Source organism: Nelusetta ayraudi, unplaced genomic scaffold (genome assembly GCF_046127955.1).
Source record: "Nelusetta ayraudi isolate G7.1 ecotype Tasmania unplaced genomic scaffold, CSIRO-AGI_Nayr_v1 ptg000059l, whole genome shotgun sequence".
Taxonomy (NCBI): Eukaryota; Metazoa; Chordata; class Actinopteri; order Tetraodontiformes; family Monacanthidae; genus Nelusetta; species Nelusetta ayraudi.
The window spans coordinates 3,297,170-3,319,730 of NW_027466109.1; the positions used below are offsets into that span (position 1 = coordinate 3,297,170).

The 22,561-nt window shown below is 45.4% G+C and overlaps 1 protein-coding gene and 1 long non-coding RNA gene across 7 annotated transcripts; one reads left to right on the forward strand and one right to left on the reverse strand.

The window, feature by feature from the left end:
• Positions 1-1,377: 1,377 nt before the first annotated feature.
• Positions 1,378-21,342, reverse strand: dot1l (DOT1-like histone H3K79 methyltransferase). 5 transcript variants are annotated; one of them, XR_012928438.1, is made up of 29 exons: positions 20,939-21,342; positions 16,813-16,856; positions 16,660-16,734; positions 16,457-16,520; positions 15,833-16,061; positions 15,577-15,671; positions 15,284-15,346; positions 15,130-15,185; positions 14,923-15,002; positions 14,558-14,626; positions 14,362-14,468; positions 13,940-13,981; positions 13,757-13,852; positions 13,400-13,619; positions 13,147-13,260; positions 12,308-12,399; positions 12,056-12,157; positions 11,321-11,458; positions 10,625-10,750; positions 10,056-10,492; positions 9,655-9,748; positions 9,420-9,569; positions 8,584-8,626; positions 7,852-8,438; positions 7,417-7,622; positions 7,185-7,258; positions 6,358-7,098; positions 4,394-5,283; positions 1,378-3,787 (listed from the first exon to the last, which is right to left on the reverse strand). XR_012928438.1 is itself a non-coding variant. In XM_076039442.1 (28 exons), exons 1-28 carry the CDS (start codon positions 21,017-21,019, stop codon positions 3,780-3,782), a joined length of 4,236 nt encoding a protein of 1,411 aa, XP_075895557.1. In that variant the 5' UTR covers positions 21,020-21,340; the 3' UTR covers positions 1,378-3,779. The 5 variants fall into 5 exon arrangements, 2 of the variants coding, with proteins under 2 accessions (XP_075895557.1, XP_075895556.1); XR_012928437.1 differs by having other exon boundaries at positions 13,400-13,622; XM_076039442.1 differs by lacking the exon at positions 4,394-5,283 and having other exon boundaries at positions 13,400-13,622; positions 20,939-21,340.
• Positions 19,359-22,561, forward strand: LOC142897274 (uncharacterized). 2 transcript variants are annotated; one of them, XR_012928442.1, is made up of 2 exons: positions 19,359-20,088; positions 21,874-22,561. It is a non-coding gene; the product is annotated as an uncharacterized LOC142897274 (long non-coding RNA). The 2 variants fall into 2 exon arrangements; XR_012928441.1 differs by lacking the exon at positions 19,359-20,088 and adding an exon at positions 20,105-20,707.

The following is a 22,561-nucleotide window of genomic DNA, read 5'->3' on the forward strand; positions in this document are numbered from 1 at the left end:
TCCACGTCCTGAGTTTGGTTATTGAGGGACTTTAATCACATCACATGATGTTGGAAATAAATCTGTCATATCCAATAGTTCAATGTTTCTTCCTTTTCCTCCAAATTATTATTTTTTTAAACTCCATTACATGATTTCAAGCAATCTGGGAAGTTCCTGAGTGAAGACCTTTGGCAGGAGTTAAGGTAAACAGCTTCTGCTGCAAAGCTCTCATGGGATGGGACAAACTGGAGGGCTGCAGCCGAGCTCCTATTCAAACCTAAGGACTTGAAGAATGACAGCACCTCGACCCTGTTAGCTGATTGTACGAGTACGACCCGAAAAATCAAAAACTGGTTGAAATCTGTAATGACGCTCCAAAGATTATCCTCACGCATGCCACACTGGCCCGTCCAGGCCCAGAGACTCTCAGGGATTTTGACCGGACCGAGGGGAGAAGCCGCTGAAGCAAGTTTGCGCGTGTTTGCTCATTAAAACCATAAGACCCAGGAGCACAACAGGAAGAGTAGTATTCTTTAATAGCTGCAACGCTCCTTGTTTTAAGTGAAGGAGAGCACCGTGCTGCGTTTCTCACGAGTAGTATTAAAAAACTGACAGGATTCTGAAGACAATTAAAAGGAGGAGTGCGACTGTATCAAACACGGAGGATAAGAAAATCAAAACCATCATTGACAACAATTACAAAAACGAGCCATCAGTGCTGGTAATTAATGGACTACAGTCTCTACTTATGTCCTAAGAGGAGATTTTTCTTTCTCTCCTCACCTGCAGGCGAGACAGACGTACGCAAGTGCAGACAATAAAGCTTTCATTATTAGTCTAACCTTCCCTTAGATATGCACTGGCAGGTGGAAAACACAACAGAACACACACACACACAGAGACGCACAGAGACTGAGCTGAAGTGCATTCCTCCTATCGGAGAGGAAATAGGAAGTTTGGCTCTTCTCACTCCCAGCCAAGTGACGCACACATACACGCACACACACAAAACACTCACACATACAACCAAGTGTTTCACATCAGTGCGTCTGAACGGTTGCGCAACACGTTCACCGCGCACGGTGAAGGGCCTCGACAGTAGGACGTCTATAGACAGACACGATATCAGATGGTCAAATCTAAAGAAACAGAAGCACCATTATTTCCAAGGTTCCTGCAGAATTAACACGAAACAAATAATGAAAAAAAAAAAAAAAAATCAAATCTGACCGACAAAGATGCTTCTAGCGAGCGCCAGCATCGATTTGCCTTGAAGCCACAGCACCCTAAGTTTGAATTACAACTGCACAGCATTTTTTTTTTGTTGTGTTTTTTTTTTTTTTTGTGTGTGTGTGTGTGTGTGTGTGTGTGTGTGTGTGTGTGTGTGTGTGTGTGTGTGTGTGTGTGTGTGTCTTCTTTAGTTCCGTCACTGTGTACGACAAGGATTCGGGTGCTGTTGTGTCACGTGTGAGGCACCGTCTGGGATGCGACGCTTCCCTCCCCTTGGCTCAGAGCCTCCTGTTTAACAGGCCGAGTTTAAGGTCACGATGCAGCACCAAAAACACGTCTATGCATTATATGTACTCATATATATATAGATATTTATATATATGTATGTGTATATATATATATATATATTTATATATATGTATTTGTTTAGACTGTATATAGATACATTTCATATACCTTTTCTGTTTACGGTGGAGAAACAACCTAAAGCGAGTTATGTACAAAACCAAACAAACAGTGTGTCTTGTTCACTTCTGAAAGCAAAGTGACAGTGACTCACAGCCTGCAGCCTGCAGGTTGGCCGCTGCTGCTGCTGCAGAGCAGCTTCATCTAAAAAGGTGGCATTTACACATGTACACCAGGCCAGAGTACATGGAACATGAGAAATTCTAAAATTATTTATATATATATATATATATATATATATATATATATATGTATATAAATATACATACGTATATATACACACATATATATATATGTCTAAAAAAGAAAAGACTTTACAAAAACAGTTCCTGTGTACAGCACCACTGGGGTCTGAGATTTCAGATTGTTTTTTTTTTTTTATGTTTTCTTCCATTATATAATAAATAAGTTCAGGTTCAGTCCAAATGTAGCACCATTGTTTTCGGACTGTGAGTCAAGTACACATGCTGTTGCATTCTACAATGTCAACACATTTCAGAACTTTTCAAAATAAAAGGGGTGGGGGGGTGGGGGGGGGGGAATTACAAAGGCAAGTGAGACAGACAGTATAAATATAATTATCTAAATTATACAAAACTATACAAAGAAAATGGATCACATTCACAGTACAAATACTCAATACAAAAATTACACAATTAAAGAGCAACCACAGAGGGCTGTGAAGAAAGTCCAGTAGTTTGTTTTGTAAAAATCTGTTTCCTCAGTGTGTGTGTGTGTGTGTGTGTGTGTGTGTGTGTGTGTGTGTGTGTGTGTGTGTGTGTGTGTGTGTGTGTGTGTGTGTGTGTGTACGCGCGGTTCACACACACACGTCTGACTTTAAAAGATTTATTTCAACCTCTGATTCCCAACCACAGAGGGAAAAATCCATTTAGCTTAAGAAAAGTTAAAAAGTATTCCTGCTGTCGGAGCATCTCTGCCACCGTCCCTTGATTAGTGTAATTCATCAGACTGAGTAGAGGACAATAACCAGTTGATACAAAGTGAGCTGGAATTCATGATTTTTTTTTTCCTTCGCTCGTGCTTACGGCTTGCGAGTGGCTGAGGCTGGACAGAACACCAGATGGAAACATGTTTGGATCTGTTCAGTGCCATCTGAACTCATTTACAACAACTTTATGGAATGCCTAAAATGAGGCTCAGACACACATTTGCAAATGAACTCATTTTGAAAGAGAGGCAAACATAATTCCAGCTCGGACAAAAGACGCTTTGTGTTGCTTTTAATTCTGAGGTGGTACCACAACAAACCAACCAGGACTTGCATGCCCTCTGCTACATAGCTAACTAATCTGAACTATCCAGTGTGAATTTAGACCAACAGTTCCTCATCATGTGTCCTTTCCTGTTGTGTGGTTACTAACGTGTCATGCCTTCATGGTGGGAACGGGAAGAAAACAGAGGAGAGTGCATGTGGACAGGCAAAGTGTATGAGCAGAGTTCATTGATATGGTCTGTGTGTGTTTAACTGAGTAAACACGTGTGTGTGTGTGTGTGTGTGTGTGTGTGTGTGTGTGTGTGTGTGTGTGTGTTTGCGCGCGTGTGAGACAATGTTTAGCTTACAGATGTACCGTGCGTTACGAAAAAGTCAAAGGAAACAGATTTTGCAATAATATTGAGACACTATTGAACTGTTTAGCACCTTAAACCTGTAATCACACAAAAAACATGATCAGCATCTACGAATCCTGCTCAAAGATCCCAAAGCAGTGTTAGTGTGTGTGTGTGTGTGTGTGTGTGTGTGTGTGTGTGTGTGTGTGTGTGTGTGTGTGTGTGTAGCTACATCTATGTAGCGGCTTGATCAGAGACGCAAGAATTGGGCAGCTCCTACACAGACACAAACACTCAGGCAACACAGATGGCAGTGAGCCAAAGGTGGGCTAGGCTGCTACACACCGCAGCTAGCTACACACCCGCGCGTGTGTGTGATGTCCCAGTGCAGGTGTAGCCTCAGAGGTGGCTGAGTAGTGCAGATGTCCTGAAGCACCAGGGAGTGAGGAGAGTGCCTTGGTCCACACCCGGACAGTTGCATAGTTTTTTTCCCGCTGTTTTTTTTCTCTTTTTTTTTTTTGAGGTAGTTTGTATCAATTACCTGGAAGATAAGGAAGGGGGCGACAAAAAAAAGAAAAAGAAATTAATGTTGTGTAATGGGTGATCTCATGACAAGCGAAGGCCGTGGATCAGTCGAGGGAGTTTCACACCGTCAACGCCTTCAAGTCTCGTCTGGAAACATCTGACTGACTTTTACACACAGATTTAATGCTGGATTTATAGAAGGCACAGTTCAGACAGGAACCTGGCTTGAGGACATATTGCATCTGCGCACAGTGGCTGTACACTTGTGATGCTAATCACTCAGCGCAGATTAGGGCTGTGCGATTAAGAAGACTTGGTCAAGAAGACTGTAAATGTTGTCACTTTACTAAACCCAAGGAGGATTTACAGAATCTTTCAGTTGCACTTAATTTGCAATAGGGACATTTGTTGGGTATTTTTCTTTAAAAATGAAAATAAAATATTTGAAATAATTTATTCCATTGTCTTGTAGTTTGACCAAAAAATAAATCGGGTTTTCAAAGAAAAAAAACAATTTGTGATTTTATTTTTGTCCAAAATCGCCCAGGTCTAGCGCAGGTGTTAAAACTTGATTTCTTCCAGCTTATTTTCTACAAAAACTACCATAACTGCATGTACTCACCTTGATCATTCAGAACAACAGCACGAAGGAAAAGAGAAAACACACTCGTCTTTCTCTCTCACTCCCTACTGTGTCTCTGTCCCTCTCTCTCTCTCTCTCTCTCTCTCTCTCTCACACGCCCCCTCTTTCACCTCCTGATTGCCTTCCGCCCTGTTCCCCACCTCCGCTGGACTCCGAGCCCTATCTGGGCCTGGAGCCAGCGAGCTGGGAGCTGGTGTTGGTGCCATGCATGCCCTGAGTCCTCCACATGCTCCCACCCCCGGCGGAGCCGCCAGGCGGTGGCGGAGGGGGCAGCCGGGGGGAGTAGTGCACCGCGAACGGGCGAGACGAGGAGGAGGAGGAGGAGGAGGTGGAGAGACAGGAAGCGGAGGCCGCGGAAGCGATTGCAGCGGCGGCAGAGACAGAAGCAGAAGATGGAGGGGTGGAGGAAGAGGAGGAGGAGAGGGAGAGAGAAAGGGATGACTGGGCTCGCTGATGGTGGAGGGAGGAGTGGGAGGGGCGGGGGGAGTAGAGGGGGTCCGATCGGGAGGGCGGCAGGGCTTCGTAGTGCGTGGGGGTGGAGGAGGAGGAGGAGGAGGGCGGGGTGCTGTGCAGCGGGGGAGGAGGGGGGAGGCTGAGCGCCGGCGGAGACGGGCTGTGCAGCACCGACTGGATGCGGCCGTGCTGCGCCTGGGACAGGGACAGGGAGAGGGGGAGGGGCAGGGGGAGGGGGAGGGGCAAGGACACGGGGGCGGCCTGGCGGGCGGCGCTGTGCTGCTGGGTCTGGGGGGGCGCGGAGGAGGAGGATGTGGTGGTGGAGAGACTGAGAGAGCTGCGGCCTCCGGGGCCGGGGGGCTGCGGCGCCCCGAACTGATGGGAGGACACGGTGGGCACCACGTGGTGAAATATACCTGCGAATCATACAGCAGAAAAAAAAAATAGGACGGGGAGGGTGGGGGGCAGAGGGAGGAGGGGGCGGGTCCGAGTGGCAAGGACAGCGAGAGGGGGGGAGTGGGGGGTGGGGGGTGGGGGAGGGAGACAAAGAGAAGAAGCAAGGACTGAGCCAGGTTTGTGCAACAGCGCCAAGCGAGTCTTTGACAAGCACATGGAGAAGCAGACAGAGTCGGATCACCGCGGCCGTGGTGGAGCCAATCAAAGGGAGTTGACAGCAGCGACAAACTGCATCCGGAGCCAAATATGGGGATTCTGTGACTCACCAGTGAAGCGACTCTGAAGTACAACTCGGACACGACAGATACACCCACAGAAAATGACAGTGTGACGATGCTCTCTGAACACGACTGGATGTCCATCGTCTGGAGGTACGTAGTTGAATTTGGCTGCGTTCAGACTGCAGGCGAATCTGATTCCAATCAGATTCCTTCTCAAATCCGATTTTTTTTTAGGGCTGACTGTCCACCCTGTTTTTAGAAAGTAGTCCAGATGGGCTCTGTTCAGACTGGGCAACATTATGGGCCCATTGGGTCTTGTGTCGTGTAGAGTGATGTCACAGACAGCCAAAACCGATCGTTGTGTTTGGAGCTGTTCAGACTGAGACGCATCTGTCCAGATGTGATTTGAAACAACCTCCCAAAAGTGGTTTCAATCCATCTTGCAAAAATCTGGATTTCATGTGATTTGTGACTGTTTAGACTACAAAAGAGCCATCCGGTTTCAATCTAGATGGGCTAAAAATCGGATTTGGGCTGGCAGTCTGAACAAGGCTTTTGTTTTGGCCCAAACGCAAAAGATTTCTCAGGGTGTTTCCCAAAGCAGCACTTGAGCAGCCCGTCTGCGCCAAAAGCGAAGCAGCACGGCGTCGGTCAGTCAGTCAGTCAGTCAGCGAAGCAGACGGAGGGACAGCGGCTCAACACTTACCAGGCTCCCCCACTCCTCTTCCTCCTCATCACTATGACTTCTCTGATAAACTACTCAGTGGTCCCAGACTAACTGGGACCTCGGCTGAGGGGGACACAGATTCTCACCTCCAGCCGCTCCCCCCGCCAGCCCCGTACTGGAGAAGCTCCCGAGGGCGGAGTGTCCGTTGACCAGGCGCGGCGTCCCGCCTCCCGTCGACGCGCCCGTCTGGGCCCCGAACAAGGACTGCAAGACCGACGTGCCTCCCAGTGGGAACTGGGAACCCAGGTAAGGTCCCACCGTGGACCCTGCGGACGAGGAGACGGCCGTGGCGCCTCCTCCACCTGCTCCTCCTCCTCCTCCGACCTTCCCGTTCAGTATTCCTCCTCCGGCGCTGGCCGCGGCTGATATGAAGAGGTTCTGGCTGCTGGTCTTCAGCTCCCAGTCACGGCTTCCCTTCTGTTTCTGGAGAACCTGGCGCTGGTCGGAGCCTCCTCCGGCCTGGGACACGCCCACGCCCACGCCCACGCCGACGCCTCCGACCCGGACCCCTGCCTCCTGGCTGAGGAAGGGGTTGGTGGTCATGTAGCTGGACGAGTCCCCGTCGCCGGCTTTCCTGACCTGCTGATGCTGCTGCTGCTGCTGCTGCTGCTGTTGCTGCTGCTGCTGCTTGTGGTCCGAGTCAGAGTCCGTCCCCCGGCTCGAGCCCATGCCGAACGGAGACCCTCCTTGCCTGAGGTCGGAATTGGGCTGCTTGGGGTCTGAAATGGGTGAGAAGGTGGATTTCCACTTGCCGGTGGAGGATATCGAGGACGAAGAGGAGGCCTCGCTGCCTGTGCTGTTGCCGCTGCTGCTGCCAGATTTCCTGCCTTAGGATGGAAAATAAAGCAAACTTTAATACTATGTTGCAGGAGTGAAAGATTAAATGGCTTTAATTAGTATCTACACCACTCACCTCTTTCACCGTCGCCAAGTCTACCAGGTCCATCACGGCCGTCCAAAGATATAGTGGCAATTTTTCTTTCGATTCTATCAAATGAAGGAAATAAAACATCAACAACAAGCTCAAAATGACATATTCACTCTTAAAATGATCTATCAAGAAGAAGTTAGAAAGCAGAACGCAAGATGTAAGGACAACAAAGAGCCCTCAGGAGGGCAGGTCAGGAGTATGAAGTGATTATTACCGTGAACTGGAGCTATCGGCTGGATATCCTGAGTCCTCGTCATCAGAGCTTGGGGCTGAGGAGTAACGACCTGTGCCATTCAGCTCCAGGGGGCGCTCTCTCTTTAAGATGGGAGGCTGGTCAAGATCGGGCCCGTTGGAGCTGCAGCTGGATTGTTCTGGGGAGGATATTGCCGAGATCTCCAGAGGCTGGTTGATGTTGTTCACCTGTTGAAACAAAGAACTCAAACAGCCTTGAAAAAATAAAAACAGGACAACATACAACAGGCATCTTTTGTTCAATTCCTTTCTCCCCCTCGAATGCTGGGTGCCAAAATAATTTGAATAGTTTTATTTTTAACCTGTATGTCATTTCCAAGTCCGACAGTTTGCTCAGCCCTGAGGTCTTGCTGGGTTTCAGGCAGAGAAATTCTTCCATCGTTTCCCTGTGACTCACCATGGAGTTGATGTTGAGTGGGGACCCTGAGGAGTGGTTGTTGGAGCCGAGCCCAGAAAACGACCTTCTCTTCGGCGAGCCGCTGGCCGTGACGGCCGCCGCCGAGCTTCTCTTCCTCCTCCCGCGCTTGCGTCCCTCCTGCGTGCCGAGGCCGTGCGATGACGACACGTGTGCTGGTGGGTGAGAGTGCTGCGCGCCGGGGGACTGGTGGTGGTGGTTGCTATGGTAGCCCTGCTTGCCAGAGTGGTGGTGGATGCGTGATCCTCCGACCGCGCTGCCTCCGCTGCCTGATATCGAGGAGGACGAGGAGGACGAGGAGGAGGAGAAGAAGATTCTCCTCCGCAGCTCGCCGTCGTGGGCCTCGGCGTCGGAGTCCCGTCCCTGGTGGTCCTGGCCTTCCTCCGACAGACTCCGCGGGGGTCCATCGGCGTACTGGAGCACCCCTCCGGTGCTCAGCGGCGGGCTGTGGATGGAGCCTCCTCGGCCCGTTGGTCCCGACATGAGAGGGTTGCCGTGTGGAGGAGGCGATGAAGAAGCACCGTTGTGGTCCTCAGGGTGAGGACCTCCATTTGTCAGCCCTGAATATCCTAAATAGAGAGCAAAGATTGACTAAAAATAACAAGTAAAAACATAACAGGTGATGCATGGGAGGTGTTAAAGAGGAGTGGAGGATGATTCTATTGTATTACATTGTTAAGTTATTCTATTTTAAGCAAGTAAAGGGTAACTTACCATTGGTTTGACCTGTCTGAGACACTGGACTTGGAGTGCTTCTCTAAAATGACCAACAAAGAGAACACATCATTAATAAATAAATAAACACATTTGTATTTTCATTTTTCAGTTTTGACAATCTTAAGTATTTTAAACATGTCTGTGCGATCACTAAATCTCTACATGGCCTGAACACACCACTCCTGGAAGAGTATATAAAAACAACAACCAGATAAGAGTGCAGGGACCTGAGCTACCGCAAGGGGGGACAGTGAGGTACAATTTAGACGCAATGTGGTCAATCCAAGGACATTTGGAATGGAAATAGCTCCCCATCCATATCAGAGACTGTCCAACTTTTAGAACTTTTAAAGCACAACTTAGACAAACAAACTTTGTGAGCAGCTGTAACCATGTTCAGTCTGGGTCAATCTTGTGTGTGCGCAGTATGTCTATGGCTGGTGCGTGTGCAATAGTGTAGTCATGATGTCACTATTATGGGCAAATGTTTATGGCCGATATGCGTGCAAGAATGTAGGCATAGTTAATATGCGTGAAGGTTTATGGACTTGTGGATGTTTATGGACTGTTTTATGTCAATTGCTTTGTGTTAATTGTTGTATTATATTGTATTTTTTTATGTCAATTGTACTTTTATGTTAACTGTTGCATTATTGGGGACTACAGATGAAATTTAGCAGCAGTGGGTACAATTCTAAAACAATCTGCTTGCTCTAAATTCAAAGGCAAAAATTGGATGAGTGAAACGTGAATAAAAATAAAAACAAATCTCAGTTGGAAATGTAGCAGGGCTGCTACGTTGTGATGTCACTTCACGCGTTTAACGCCCTCACCAGTCTCTCAGCACGACTCGGCAGCACCACACTCGCCAGAGGGATGCTGACTGGAAGCTTGCTGGGGTGGACAGTGCTCAGGGGGATACTTATTGGAAGGCTTTTAATGCTGTTGTCGCTCTGAACCGCAGGGCTCCTCTCCTTACCACCCTGCAAAACAAAAGGCGTCGAGCAGACGCGTGGTTACGGGTCTGTCGACGGTGCAGGATTTGCGGAAAGGCAGAGAAAGACGTACCCTCTCAAAACCCTTGGTAGTATTTTGAGCCTCGGACCCATTGGGAGACGGACAGTTCTGTTTGGATCCAAGTGTAGAGTTGACGCCACCCTCCCTGAAACAATAGGAGGGAAAAATGCTGAAGATATTCTGCCTTAGAATGCAACTTTAAGATTTTGAACATTTAAGCAATGATGTCTGTTTACTGTCATAAAACTGGATAAGAAAAATAATTAATTGCCAAATTTACTCATAATAAGAATTTAATTTGACAAAAGCAGCAGGTGTAAGAAGGTAGTCACACTGTGCCACCACATATTAACAGTAGCACAGACTGTGGTTCTGCTTGAGAAGTCTCAGTTTTACGAAATAGAAAATGGAGATCTACTAAAAAGACAGGTTTATTTTCCTTCTGCGCCAACCTGTATGCGTGTAGCCCTGAACCTCTCTGATTGCTCAAGGCAGTGGGGTCCTGATTCAGATGCCTCCGCAGAGCGATTTTGGCCGGGGAGAAGCGCGTGTAATCAGGCAGCGTGCTGGAGGGGTTCAGCTGTCTCTGCCGGGCGTCGGGGGCGCAGGGTGTGATCTCGTGGTCCGGAGAGATGGGCAGGTAGCGGGAGATGAGCTCCCCCTTGGCGCTGGCTCGGTCGTAACATGGCGAGCTCGTGCCGTTCATTGATAAGTCCAGGCTGATGCCGTTGACTGCCGGCGCAGAGGCCAGACCCAGTTTAGAGTCCACCTCAGCGGACGAGCGCGACTCGTGGTTCTTTCTGTAGGGGGATCCGTCGCACGGGCTGTAAGATTTGAGCTGCAGCAGTTCCTGCTGCCGTTGACTTTTCTCCAACTCCACGATGCTGATCTATAAACAGACACCAGGGGGAGCCATTACACTAGGAAAAGACTGGAACAGCAGCAGCGGTTCATAAAAGTATGCATCGGTGAAAGAAAAGTGAAATAATCTTCAATCTTCAAGTGACAGTTAATTTCATACCTGCAGCTCCAAGCAGTGTCTCTGCTTTTCAGAGATTTGCCTGCGTAGTGCCTGTTTCTCCTTCAGCAAACTCTCCAGGCACAAAGTGCCCCAGTCTAGCTTCAGCTCCTCACACCGTGACTTCAGCTGCAAAACAAACACTTTATGTAAATGCGTGTTGTTTGACACGTTTTGCCATTAACCCTGAATAGACAAAATGACGACCACAACACGAGCAGAACTAAAACGCCGCCTCAAATAAAGTGCCGTCTTTATTATGAAAAACGCTGCAGCGTTGTTGTGTTGCTCCCTGGGATTTTAGACAGTAAGCCAACGGAATTTAGCAACTTTCAAGTGCAAAGTGCAGCACTTCGTAAACAAACTATTTAGCCATCAACAATCATTGACAACCTTGTTATGAAAAGAGAAACTCTTGTTAAGCTGCAGTTTTTCATGTGCTTAGATGGCCCCAGGCTATGGAACCTTGCGCTGTCTCAAATGTCAAGCTTTCCTTCTTGTGTAGTGAGATGTTACTAGCTTGTAAATCTCAATGTCACGGCTCTAACAACGTTAAGCGTCAGTGTTCTTCTTCGCGACTGCTTTGTTAAACTAACAGATCTTCTCCTTGCACGAAATAAGGTGAAATGAAAAGCAGCAGGTAGAAATCACTGAGGATGCTGAATGACAACAGCATCCCAACAGGGCCTGAGGCCTCACCAGCAGCAGACTGTGGTCCCTCAGTAAGGCCATGTCCCTCTCAAGCTGCTTCGTCTGCTCTTTCAGCTGCCGATTGTGAGCCGAGATCTCCTTCTGGGCCTGCAGCAGGTCCTCCACAGTCAAGGCTTTCACTCCCAGCTGAAACACACAGGCAGAGGCGTACGCAGTTTTACAGATACATATATCCATCGACAACCAAAGCCCATTATTATCAAAAGTGGATAAAGCCCATCAGAACCGTCTGATGTGTTGCATTTGAGTCTCCCTCACAAACTCCACACAGAAAGGTCCCAGGCCTGGAATCAAACCCACGACCTTCTTGCTGTGAGGCGGCAGCGCTAACCACTATGCCACCATGTTGCACCCAGATACATATCATGTGTATGTGAATTTCTGATTTCTGCTGAAAATAGTTTAATTCCAGGTGAAGGCTGCTATAAGGCTACTGGAGTACAATAAAAGAAAACCACCTATCTGTTTATAAAAGGGAGAAAAAAAAATCATTGTGCATAAAAACATTTCATGTGAAACATTCACATTGCGCATCTACTTAAATAGGCAGCAAATTGAGCAAAAGTATTCAAAAACAAGGCCATAATTCAATGAAATAAAGTTAATTACATAACCACAACTGAGCAATAGATGAAGATTTTTCTGGGAGCGTTTGTTATGTAATAGTGATACACATAATATTGACTTTATGATATAAGGGTGCAATAAAGCAGCAAATCTCACCTCATCCAGCTTGGCCTGAAAGAGACCTTTGATCTTGTCCTTGTGAGCCTGACAGACAGAGTGGAGCTGCTCCGCCTGCCCTGACAGGTCCCTGTGCTTTTGCTGGATTGAGAAATGGGAACACATGAATGATGATGAATGAGAACAAAAAATGCAGATGAGGAGATGGGGACCACAATGGCAAAATGTTATTAAAATGAAACAATGCATTAAGACTGTCAGCAAAGTGACAAAAGCAATATTTGCTCTCACCTTTTCCTCCTCTAAAAGCTGCTGCAGGTTGGAACGGTACTGAGGGGTCTTCATGTGGCCCATGAACTGGAGGTACTGGACTTTGATGTTATCTGAAAACCAACCATTGAGTTCAGCTGCTGTTTTACAACCGGTAAAAAGCATTTCATTTAAGTTCGAGAGCAGCGGTCCCCAACTCCGGGTCATTTGGTACCGGGCCGCACAGACAGAAAAATTAACTGCCGTTAAATTAAATTTGTTTTATTTATTATCCGAGTCTGAACAATTTTATTTTGAAAAATTACCGGATTTGCTCCGTTACATCCATCTATGGCTCAACTCTTGATGCAGGTCAAGGCTAGGCCGCTAGGCCGCTAGATTAAACCCACGAGCCAGCAAGCTAGCGAGCAACATGAGTGAAAGCAAACGTCTTTGGAAAGAGGAAAAGGTCCAGTGAGGAGACAGAAGAGTCCACGACTTCCAAGAAAAACAAAGCAACGTTTAACAGTCAATACCAGGAGTCCAACCACTAACACAGATTATATCTCAGCAGCCTTTGGAGTATTGAGACAGAAAAAAACGTATGTTACTCATGTTGTTTTTAAGAGGACGCTGCTAATAAAGTTCCAAAGGTGTACACAGTGGATTCACGTTTATTATGACATTTAGAAAATACCACAAGTTCCATGCCGGACCCTGAAAATATTGTCTCACATTAAACCGGGCTATGATGCAAAAAAGGTTGGGGGCCGCTGCTCTAAAGTGTGAAGTGTTAAACAGTGTCTCATTAAGTTAATTCTGTGAAGAATGTACTTTTCAAGTCCATATGCCAACATGTCTGAATATGTCCACAAACTCACCTAAGAGTTGTTGCAGACCAGGAGGAGTTGGGCTCAAAAGCAGTTGATTAGAGGGATAGTGATGAGAGTTGGGAGGTAGCTGGTAGAAGGGACTCTGAGGTGGCCGGTATGCATCTGGAAGCAGAAAACACACGCAGTATTTAGCCAACACTGAGGTTTCGAAACATGACAGTGAAGATGTGTTGTGGTAAACTCAGCATGTCATGCCCAGCTGAGTTGTGTTTTGTGTGTGTGTGTGTGTGTGTCTTCTGACCCTGAGGAGGTGCTGCAGAGAGGGTCTTTGCATGCAGCAGATCCAAAGCACTCTGGTTCTTCTGGTTTTTCTTCTCCACAGCCGCAGTGACTTTCTTGGGACGACCCCGTTTCTTGTTGTTCAACTTGCGACCTTTGGGCAGCAGCCGGGCTCTTCGGGGTTTGGGTGAGGGCTTGACCATGGTGTCCAAGCTAGGACGCTCCTCCTCACCGCAAGAGTCCTGCTGAAAGAGTACAGCAGCGGTGGATCGTAATCACATACGGGCAGAGAGAAGTGTTTCAAAGAGAATAGGCCAGGCGGTGTTACAAAAGCTTGTGGTGTAAAAGTTGTGTTGCATCCACGATGAGTCTAAAATACCTTGATTTGTTCTTTAGGTTTCGTTGGTGTGCTGCTATTGCTTTTACTGTCCTTTGTATCTTTCTGCTGACGACGCCGAGCTGCCTCTTGCTCTTCCTGTAATAAGGACGTCAGTCATTAATATGCATGAACAATGTGATTATAGAAGCTTCAGCAGTGCACTAAAGATGAACAATAACTTACCCTGAGTTTAGGATTTTTGAGACTAGCAAAATAGTTTTCAAGCTGTAAGACAGTGAGAAATTTTCCAGGTTAGTGTTATTACTGCATTTACTTTTTCCAATCAAGTTATTTTCATGAACTTAAAAGAACTGTTTTACTAATGTACCACAATTGCAAAAAAAGACAAACTTATATTGGATGTACATTAACGATATATATCGATAATATATTCAATGAAGGTGTCCTGAGAAATTGTGATCCTTGGTGCTGCTTTGTCATACGTTCTCCCATCATGAGACTGGGGGACTCGCGAAGACAAGAGCTGGTCTTATTACATCAGTCTATTTCTGGGGAGCAATTTGTTTGACCACTTGTCAAGCTTTCCTTAAATAGATACTCTAGTCTCTGCATTCAGGTCATCCCCCAAGAGTTCTGGTGCTTACTATGGTGCGGTCTATGGTATGCAGGTAATAGGAAACTGGCTTTCCAGTCCAGGAGACGGAGCCTCTGAGTGGAGAAAGCTCCACCACGCGCATTATTGTGCCAATGTCTGAGAAAGACAGAACAGAATGGAATGGCAGGTCAGACGAGTGTTTAAAGCATTTATATATAAAACTGTTCTCTGAATACTGTACTTACCACTCAAGTTTCGACTGTTTATTCTAAAATTCAAAGGTGCAAATGGTTTAGAGGATACAATTTTCCCACCTGGAAGTAAATGAACAGTATAAACAAAAGGAATGAGTATGTTTTCTTTGGTGCTACAATGTCATAGAGTATGCTTTACATTGGGCAGATAGCTTCTTTAACCCCTAAACAAACAAACAAGTAAGCAAACAAACCCATCTACAGACATTCATCATACAGGCAAGACTGAGAGTTGAGTTTATGTTGAGATTATATTTCACGACACAGGAAATTCATTAAGCATATAATAATAACCAATAATAGTTTCGCAAATGAATTATGCCTTGACATTGAGGAGTAAGCGAAACAGCACAAACCTTCCTTCATGTTGGCAAAGCGCTCCTTCAACTGATGATCTACTTCTGGACCAAAGGCAAAGTTATTCACAAAAATAATACTGAAAGACACAAAAAAGAAAAACAATTAGCAGAATAAAACTTAAAAATGAACCCAATACATTTGTGAGTTTAAAGAAAGGATAATAGAAAAGTAGAGTTGAACTGCTGCCTTGGTTGGTTCATCACCTTGTGGTGGCGATCCTTTCCTTCCATTCTTCAGACAGGAAGTCGCCTCGCTCCAGCTGAAAGAAAGAAAGAAAAAAAAAAAAAGGTTCAAATGTGCAGATAAACAGAAGCACACACAGATGTATTATAACTGAGACACTAAACATCAACTTACTGTGTACTCGCCATGTTTCTTCCCATACCATTTCATCCACTTTTTGAATTCCTTATCCATACTCTAGAACACAATTAAAACATTATTAACAACAAAACAACCAACATTACATTTTGAAACTCAAACACAATCCGATGTTGACAAGGAAGTTTGAAGAAAGCGGTATATCCCTCAATCAAATAGTTAACCTTTACCTCACCATAACAGCCAGGTGTTACGGCCAGTGAGGAAGCTCACTACTGTCAAGGCAGTAGGGACATAAATCAAATGTTCTTGAAGATATCTACAGTTACCTCTGCATAGGTGGCTGGAATGTCGGCTTTCTCCACCCCGTAGTAGTGTTTACAATTGGTTGCTGCTGCAACCTGCAGCACCACCTGTCCAACACCTGCGGGAGCAGCCCAACGAGGTTCAACATGTGCAGCTAATATAAAACAGGCCAAATCTAGAATGCATGACAGCATCTTTGTGATGCTTTGTTAGCTTGTCTAAAAATAACAACATTGGACCAGCTTTTCCATAACATCCCCAAAAAAGCAGCTGCCTCACCACTGCCGAGGTCAACAAAGGTATCGTCTTCCATCATTTCCATCTCATCAATGATCTGAGACACCAGGTCGAAGGAGGTCTCCCCATACACCTCGGGAGAGAAGGGCTCATAGTTGTTGAGTTTCTCCGGGTCGGTCACAGAATGGTTGTAAACCTGCTGCAAGATGTGTCTGAGGAGCCCGTTGGAAGGACGCTTATTTAGCTTCATGGGCTGGGTGGTCCCCTTCCACTAAACAACCAGAGAGCACACATCATTAGAGGACAGAATAAGGACCACGGACACTAAAGATTTGTGATTAGAATGTTTTATTATCATTATTATTATTATTATTATTATTTTTATTATTATTATTATTATTATTATTATAAGTATTATTATTATCATTATTATTATTATTTAATATAATTTTACACTTTTGGGCAATGATATATATTTACACTGGCTAACTCAAACATTTGTCATCAAATCAGGATGATGACACTTTAGATCAGCGTAGGGCTTAAAGGCAAAGAAAACTGGAAAAAGCTTTCAATCATCAGAAGCTGCTGCCCATTTCAGTGGCTATTGTCACGCTAGTTTCACAGACAAAATGGGGAAAAAAGTCTTCACACAAACAAACTCACCAGTTGGTGGATGCTGTCAATGGCCCTGTTGTACTTGTCACAGAGTCTCTGCATGCTCTCAAAGCTTTAAGCACAACAAGAAACAAACTTTAATCAGACAAGTTCCTTTTAAAAGGCTAAAAAAGGACATGTAAAGAATTACACTAATTATGACATATGTCTTAAGAAACGTGAACACTTTCAACTGTGAGCTTTTTACTCACCTCTTGGTGTCATAGTCAATAAGCACGTAGTTCTCCATTGCCAGTTTAAGGTCTGGGATCTCCTCACACACCCACCTTGAGCAAGATGAGATCACACACTGATTAGGTGTTTATGTGGCAAGTGAGAGCTGCCTGAGAGGAAGGGTAACGAACCTGATGGTCTCGATGATTTCATGAGCAGCATCGTGATGTTTATCCTGAAAACAGAAAAAGACAAAGAAACAAACCCTTAAATTTAACATTAATAAAGCATCACTTCACAATTTTCTGTGCTATTGTAGAGGAAGAAATACTAATTCTCACAAACATAAGACAGGCAGGCAGGCAGGCATAAATTAAGTAATAACTGCCGGATATTTAGACTTATCGAAACAGCCAATATGCAAAAGTACCCGCCCAACATTGATGAAAAAAGTCAATGCAGTTTAGGGAAAAAAGACCAGGAAATCCTGTTAGAAATAAACTTATCAACCTTTAACAAAACCTCACTGACAATGTTCAAGTGCAAAACGCTAAATGATGACACAACTTAAAAAAAAAAAAAAAAAAAAAAAAAAAAAGGGGAAGAGGATGACTCTCGTGATCATTTTTCAGCAATGTTCTATGTTCTGTAAATTACAATTTAGACAATCATTTTAGTGCTTTTAGAAATAATTTTTCGAGCGGTTGGAGCTGGAGGGCGAAAATGGTTCCGCAGGCAGGCAGGAAGGAAGTGGAGATCCATATGCATTAACATAGCTGCACAGCTGGCCAGGAAACGAGCAGCTGGACGACACCACTCACAGAGGGCAGCATGCAACATCACTTTCTACTCCAGATGTTGTCACACTTCTTCCGTGCAAAGCAAAAAATTGACAACGAAAATCAGGAATATTATTGGCAAATCGTATACATTTGACTGGGGTTTTAATAAAATACTTGCATGATACATTGTCTTGGGAAAAAAAATCAAGTGTTTCTTTGCCTCTCAGTGGCTAAAAAGTCCAATCATTGGAAGTCTTGGCGGAGAAAGTTGGTTGTGCTTAATATGGGTGATGTGGATCTTAAACGTACGCCAGAGGGGAATAATAAAGTAAGACGTAACGTATCGATCGAGCGCAGACAGTTGTCATGTGCAGAATGGCTCTGAGGGAGTCACAGGACTCAGGTTACACTAGGAGCCCAGCCTGCCTGCGCCTGCTGCCTCAAATGACCCACTGACCCACTTTCTGCCTGCAGCTCCAGCGGCCTGCCAAGGAGAGCCTCTGCTGGAGGACGACAGGGGGAAAGTAAGAGAGGCTTAGACACGAGGGAGGGGGGAAAAAAAGCAAAAGCAAGAGACGCAAGGAACTGACGAGAGGGGGGGGGGGGGGGGCAGAGACGGGAGGAGGAGAAGCCCGGAATTTTTCAGCTGTTTGAGGCCTGGCACAAAGGCTTAACCGCTCCAGCCTGGAGCTCGCGGCTTCCCGCTCAGCGCTGCCCGCCAACGACGCCGCGCAAACTTCCGTCAACGCTCGGCCACGCATGCGCAAACGCTCAGATGTGTCACTGCAGCGCAGGAAACCTGTCACTTCTGACAGACATTGTTCCTGTTACAGGGAGCCCGCCGCGGTGAACTGAGCGGGGAGGGTGCGTCACGGAGCAAGTAAGACAGAGGGGCAGGGAGGCGATCCACTCACGGAGACAAAGTCACGCAGGGACACCGGCAAAGACGTTCATCTAAAAATAAACTCTGTCTGAAAAAAGTGAGTCACATAAAAGACCCTTCTTACGCATGACGGTGCGTGAACACATCGAGCGTTTGACTGAGGTTTTGTACACAACACATTCAGTCAATCTTTCCCAACATCATTGCGTGGAGTTCAAGTGAGGGGGTTTTACATAACAAGTTGCTCCATTACTGTATGTGCACAGCGCAGCACATCAACAGCACATGACAACAAGTAACTCAGACAGGAGTTTGCCTGTGAGTCATGCTTGTACTGTACCACTCTAGGAGCACATTGGATTTACTAACACAAGACGTTGTGTGAGTTGATACTGTAGCAATTTATAAGCAGAGATTACTGTCACATCATGAACCCAAGACACAATGAATTTTGTATGTATGTGTGCCAACAGGTACTTAGTGATGACTAAAACATATTGTTGAAATGTGCCAATGGAGTTTCCCTTCTTTTGTTTTTACCTCAAAAGAGTTATTTACAGAGTTAGAATGCAAGTCTATTTACTTTCACACATACTGTTTAAAAGTTAAGCTTTCAAAGACGCTGTGTCGACATGGTCACGGGTTTATCTGTATGAGGCAGACACCACAGGACAAATACGACTGACACTGCAGTTCAACTTATCGGACTGAGCAAGATAGCTGCTGCTAGGTTCGAATAAATGAAAAGAAAAACAATAAATAGAGCAGCAGAATATTTCCACCGCATAGTTCTTGAAGACGCATTTATGAAACATTATTTTTGCTTTATAATAACCTGGTGTGCCTTAAACGCCATCTGCAATATCGATGAGCTTGAACTTATTTTTGAAACGTGCGACACATGGCTGAGTCTATATCTAGAACCAGATGGACAGAAACGTGTATTCATTTAGAGAGAATCTTCACGTGGGAGCAATCATTCATGAACACCAGGAGAAAAAAAGATCAAATCAAGAGGCATAAAACAAAATCCCCTTTGACATTAAATCAGCTTCTTTTGCACTAAGACAGCCTGAAAGATTCAGTGTTGTGTGAGTCGTCAGTCAACTGAGAATGAAGCACTGGATGGATTCTTGTACGACTACAAAGAAGTTCATCCTGGGCAAAACGGTAAAGTGAATAAACTGGGGCGGGGGGGGGGGGGGGGGTACTGGCTGGGTATCAAAAGTGGCATGTGTTTTGAATTCTATCATAAAAAGCCGTGCTGAATGGAAGCAGTCTCTTCCACCCGGCTCCCTGTCGATCTGACCATATGGACCTGAGAGGAGGAGGTATGGAGTGAGGAAGTCACTCCCAGATGAAAACAGAAACAATGCAACAGATGAACAGGTTGCAGAACTCCACGCGAGAAAGTTGCACGCATTCCAAGTATGAACACAACGGTAAACAAATGCCTTCCTCTGACAATCAGTGATATTGGCATAAACGAGCTGCTAATAACGAAAGTCAAATCACAATGCTGTCAGATGCTGTGTGTTGTGGGTTTTTAGAGAAGATACACATAAAAAAAAAAAAAAAAACCATTCAGGTACCTTCGGAGAAACCTTTGCTTTTGCAGTAAGCACAGAGCGTCTCACCGCAATTACTATAAATGAGCAACTGAGTCTGAGTCGACATGGAGTCATCGCTGAAGAAGAAAAAAACTGAAACCGCTTCCCTTTCCGTTTTTCTCCGGTGAGACGACTGCTGCTCTCACCCACACTGGCGTGGTGACAACACCCTGGGCAGAAATCTACACCATCGTAAGTGCAACCAATAATGCATTTCAAAATGAAAAATAAAATAAAATAAAAATAAAGCTGACAGGTCCTCGATCAAGACGTGCGCTCGGTTCCAACTGCCAAACAACGAGCAGCTGCTCTTGATCAGAGGAATGTCATCAGATAGCAAAACACCGAAAGCACTCGAGGAATGCGGCGCGGCATTCGCACACATGCATCATTGACAACACACACACACACACACACACACACACACACACACACACACACACACACACACACACACACACACACACACACACACACGATAGCCAACCGGCTGGACTTGTCGAGTCCTTTACTGGCGGATTGGTAGGTTGTCCCGAACAGGTAACTCGGTGGTTATTATTAACACTCTGGTTAGGCGGGCAATATAAACAAGGGTCGGAATAAAACTTTAGCTAATTGTCACTTTTGGTCGACCCTGGCCAAAATGTCGCAGACACCGACGTGTGGATAGGTGAGAATCATGCTCTGTGTACGACTCTACTATCTCAACACAATCACAAAATAGTATCAGTGACTGAGTTTGATGAAAGTCACCACATGGCAGCGTCTACGTTCATTTTGACAACGGCACCATCCGGACACAAAAATTCACGTAAGAACAATAAACAAGCACAAACGCTAGTAAATGTATGAACTGTCATATTAGTGTGTGAAACACAATGCCTGCTGTCACTATCCCAACCAGTATGAGCTGACTCTGTGGACGAGCGTGCCATGGCACCCTCAGCTAGCCACTGTTAGCCAAGAGCTAGCTAACAAAGACAAAAACACCGAGACAAAAATCCTCCCCGGACCGCTGGAAATTGAAGGCGGTAATACTTACGTATACTGGTAATGGCCACGGGTAACCAGCAGGTTCTGCTCCGACCGGCGATTTGAGCTTGAGCTCCAGCTTTTCTCCCATTCTCCACTCCACGGCGGCTTGGCTGTGATCAGATCGCTCAGCTAGCTAGGTCGCTCTGTGTTAGCCAGCTGCTCGGTTAGCGGGCGAGCTACAACACAAATAACATTTTGATATTTTTTTTCTTTTTTTAAAAAAAAAAAACCGTCGAAACACGAGGAATAAAAAACAGGTCGACCCTCGTCACGCGGCAAATGCACACAGGATGCGGCCGAGTGTGTAAATGTGTGCGTCGCGAGTTCCTTCTTTTGAATCAAATGCCTGTTTATGTCCACTGGCAATTACACCTCGTCTCTATCGCCGCCATCTTGCCCGGCATACACATATATATGGCAATGGGCCACTGGCAGCACAGGGGACGCTGACGTCACCCAGAGGAACCGTGATGCGAGCGCGTGGGCCAGCAACAGCGAGCACGAGCGGTGCCCGTCCCACGCGCGTGGGGGACGACTAGTAGCTAACGTCACGACTCCGCAATGGAACACCTCGGGAAAATTGTTGGTCATAATAATAATAATAATAATAATAATAATAATAATAATAATAATAATAATAATTTCTCTGTAATAGAGAATTTGTTATCTTGTGATCAAACATGTTATGTTACCATGTATCTTTATATGCAGAGTCTCTCTCTATAACTCGCTCTGAATATTTTTTTGTGACATTGATATATTTGTTTTTTTAATGTACTATCAATGACTGTTTCTGGGCCTCTTCTCACAGATAAAGAATAAAGTTCTCTTTGTCAGATACCCTGTATTGAATAAGACTGTGAGAAAATCAGATTTTCTAACAATAATGCTGTTTCAAGCCATCTTATACTTGCTCTGCTTTTTTTTTTTTTTTTTTTTCAGGAAGCGTGTGAGCACAGTTCTGCAAGTCAGCCATATGTGATGCCACAAAGGGAAGCAATACTGCTGCTTAGTTAGTGGGAACCTCGCTGCCCGCTGCTGTTTCGCCCTCTGAGATCACCTTGCGGCCACTGCAGCATCAGTTTCAGCAGAAAAAATGTTTTTGTGTGACTTTAAAGCTAAATATGCTTCATAGAGTTATATAGAGATTTTTTGGATAAACAAAGGCCTCATTACTGTAGTCTATTAATTTATCACTAAAAGAGCAATCATTTAAATGTAAACTTGAGTGGATTGGTGCCTGTGAAGACCGACGTGTCAAAGGGAACTCCTCAGCTCATTCACAGAGAAGATGCACAACCGACAATGGACAACAGTCTTCAACAGAGCCGCTATTGTTTAGCAGCTGAGCAGTTGTCAAAGGAAATTTCGTCCATCAATGACGGGGTTAACCCCTAAACTCAGTCCACTGTAGTTCTACAAACAAAAACTTCCATTTTATTTCTTGGATGCCCCATCAATCCTATAGATCACTTTTTATTTTGATAAAGGTTTGTTACAAATACTTTTGATGCGCAAGTGAAAGTCCAAGGCAGGGAGAGCCTGGGATATCATTGCTCTTCCATGTGCATGGAGAGGGGAGGGTGGCCGGGATGAGACAGAATGATATTAAACCACTGATTGAAAACTG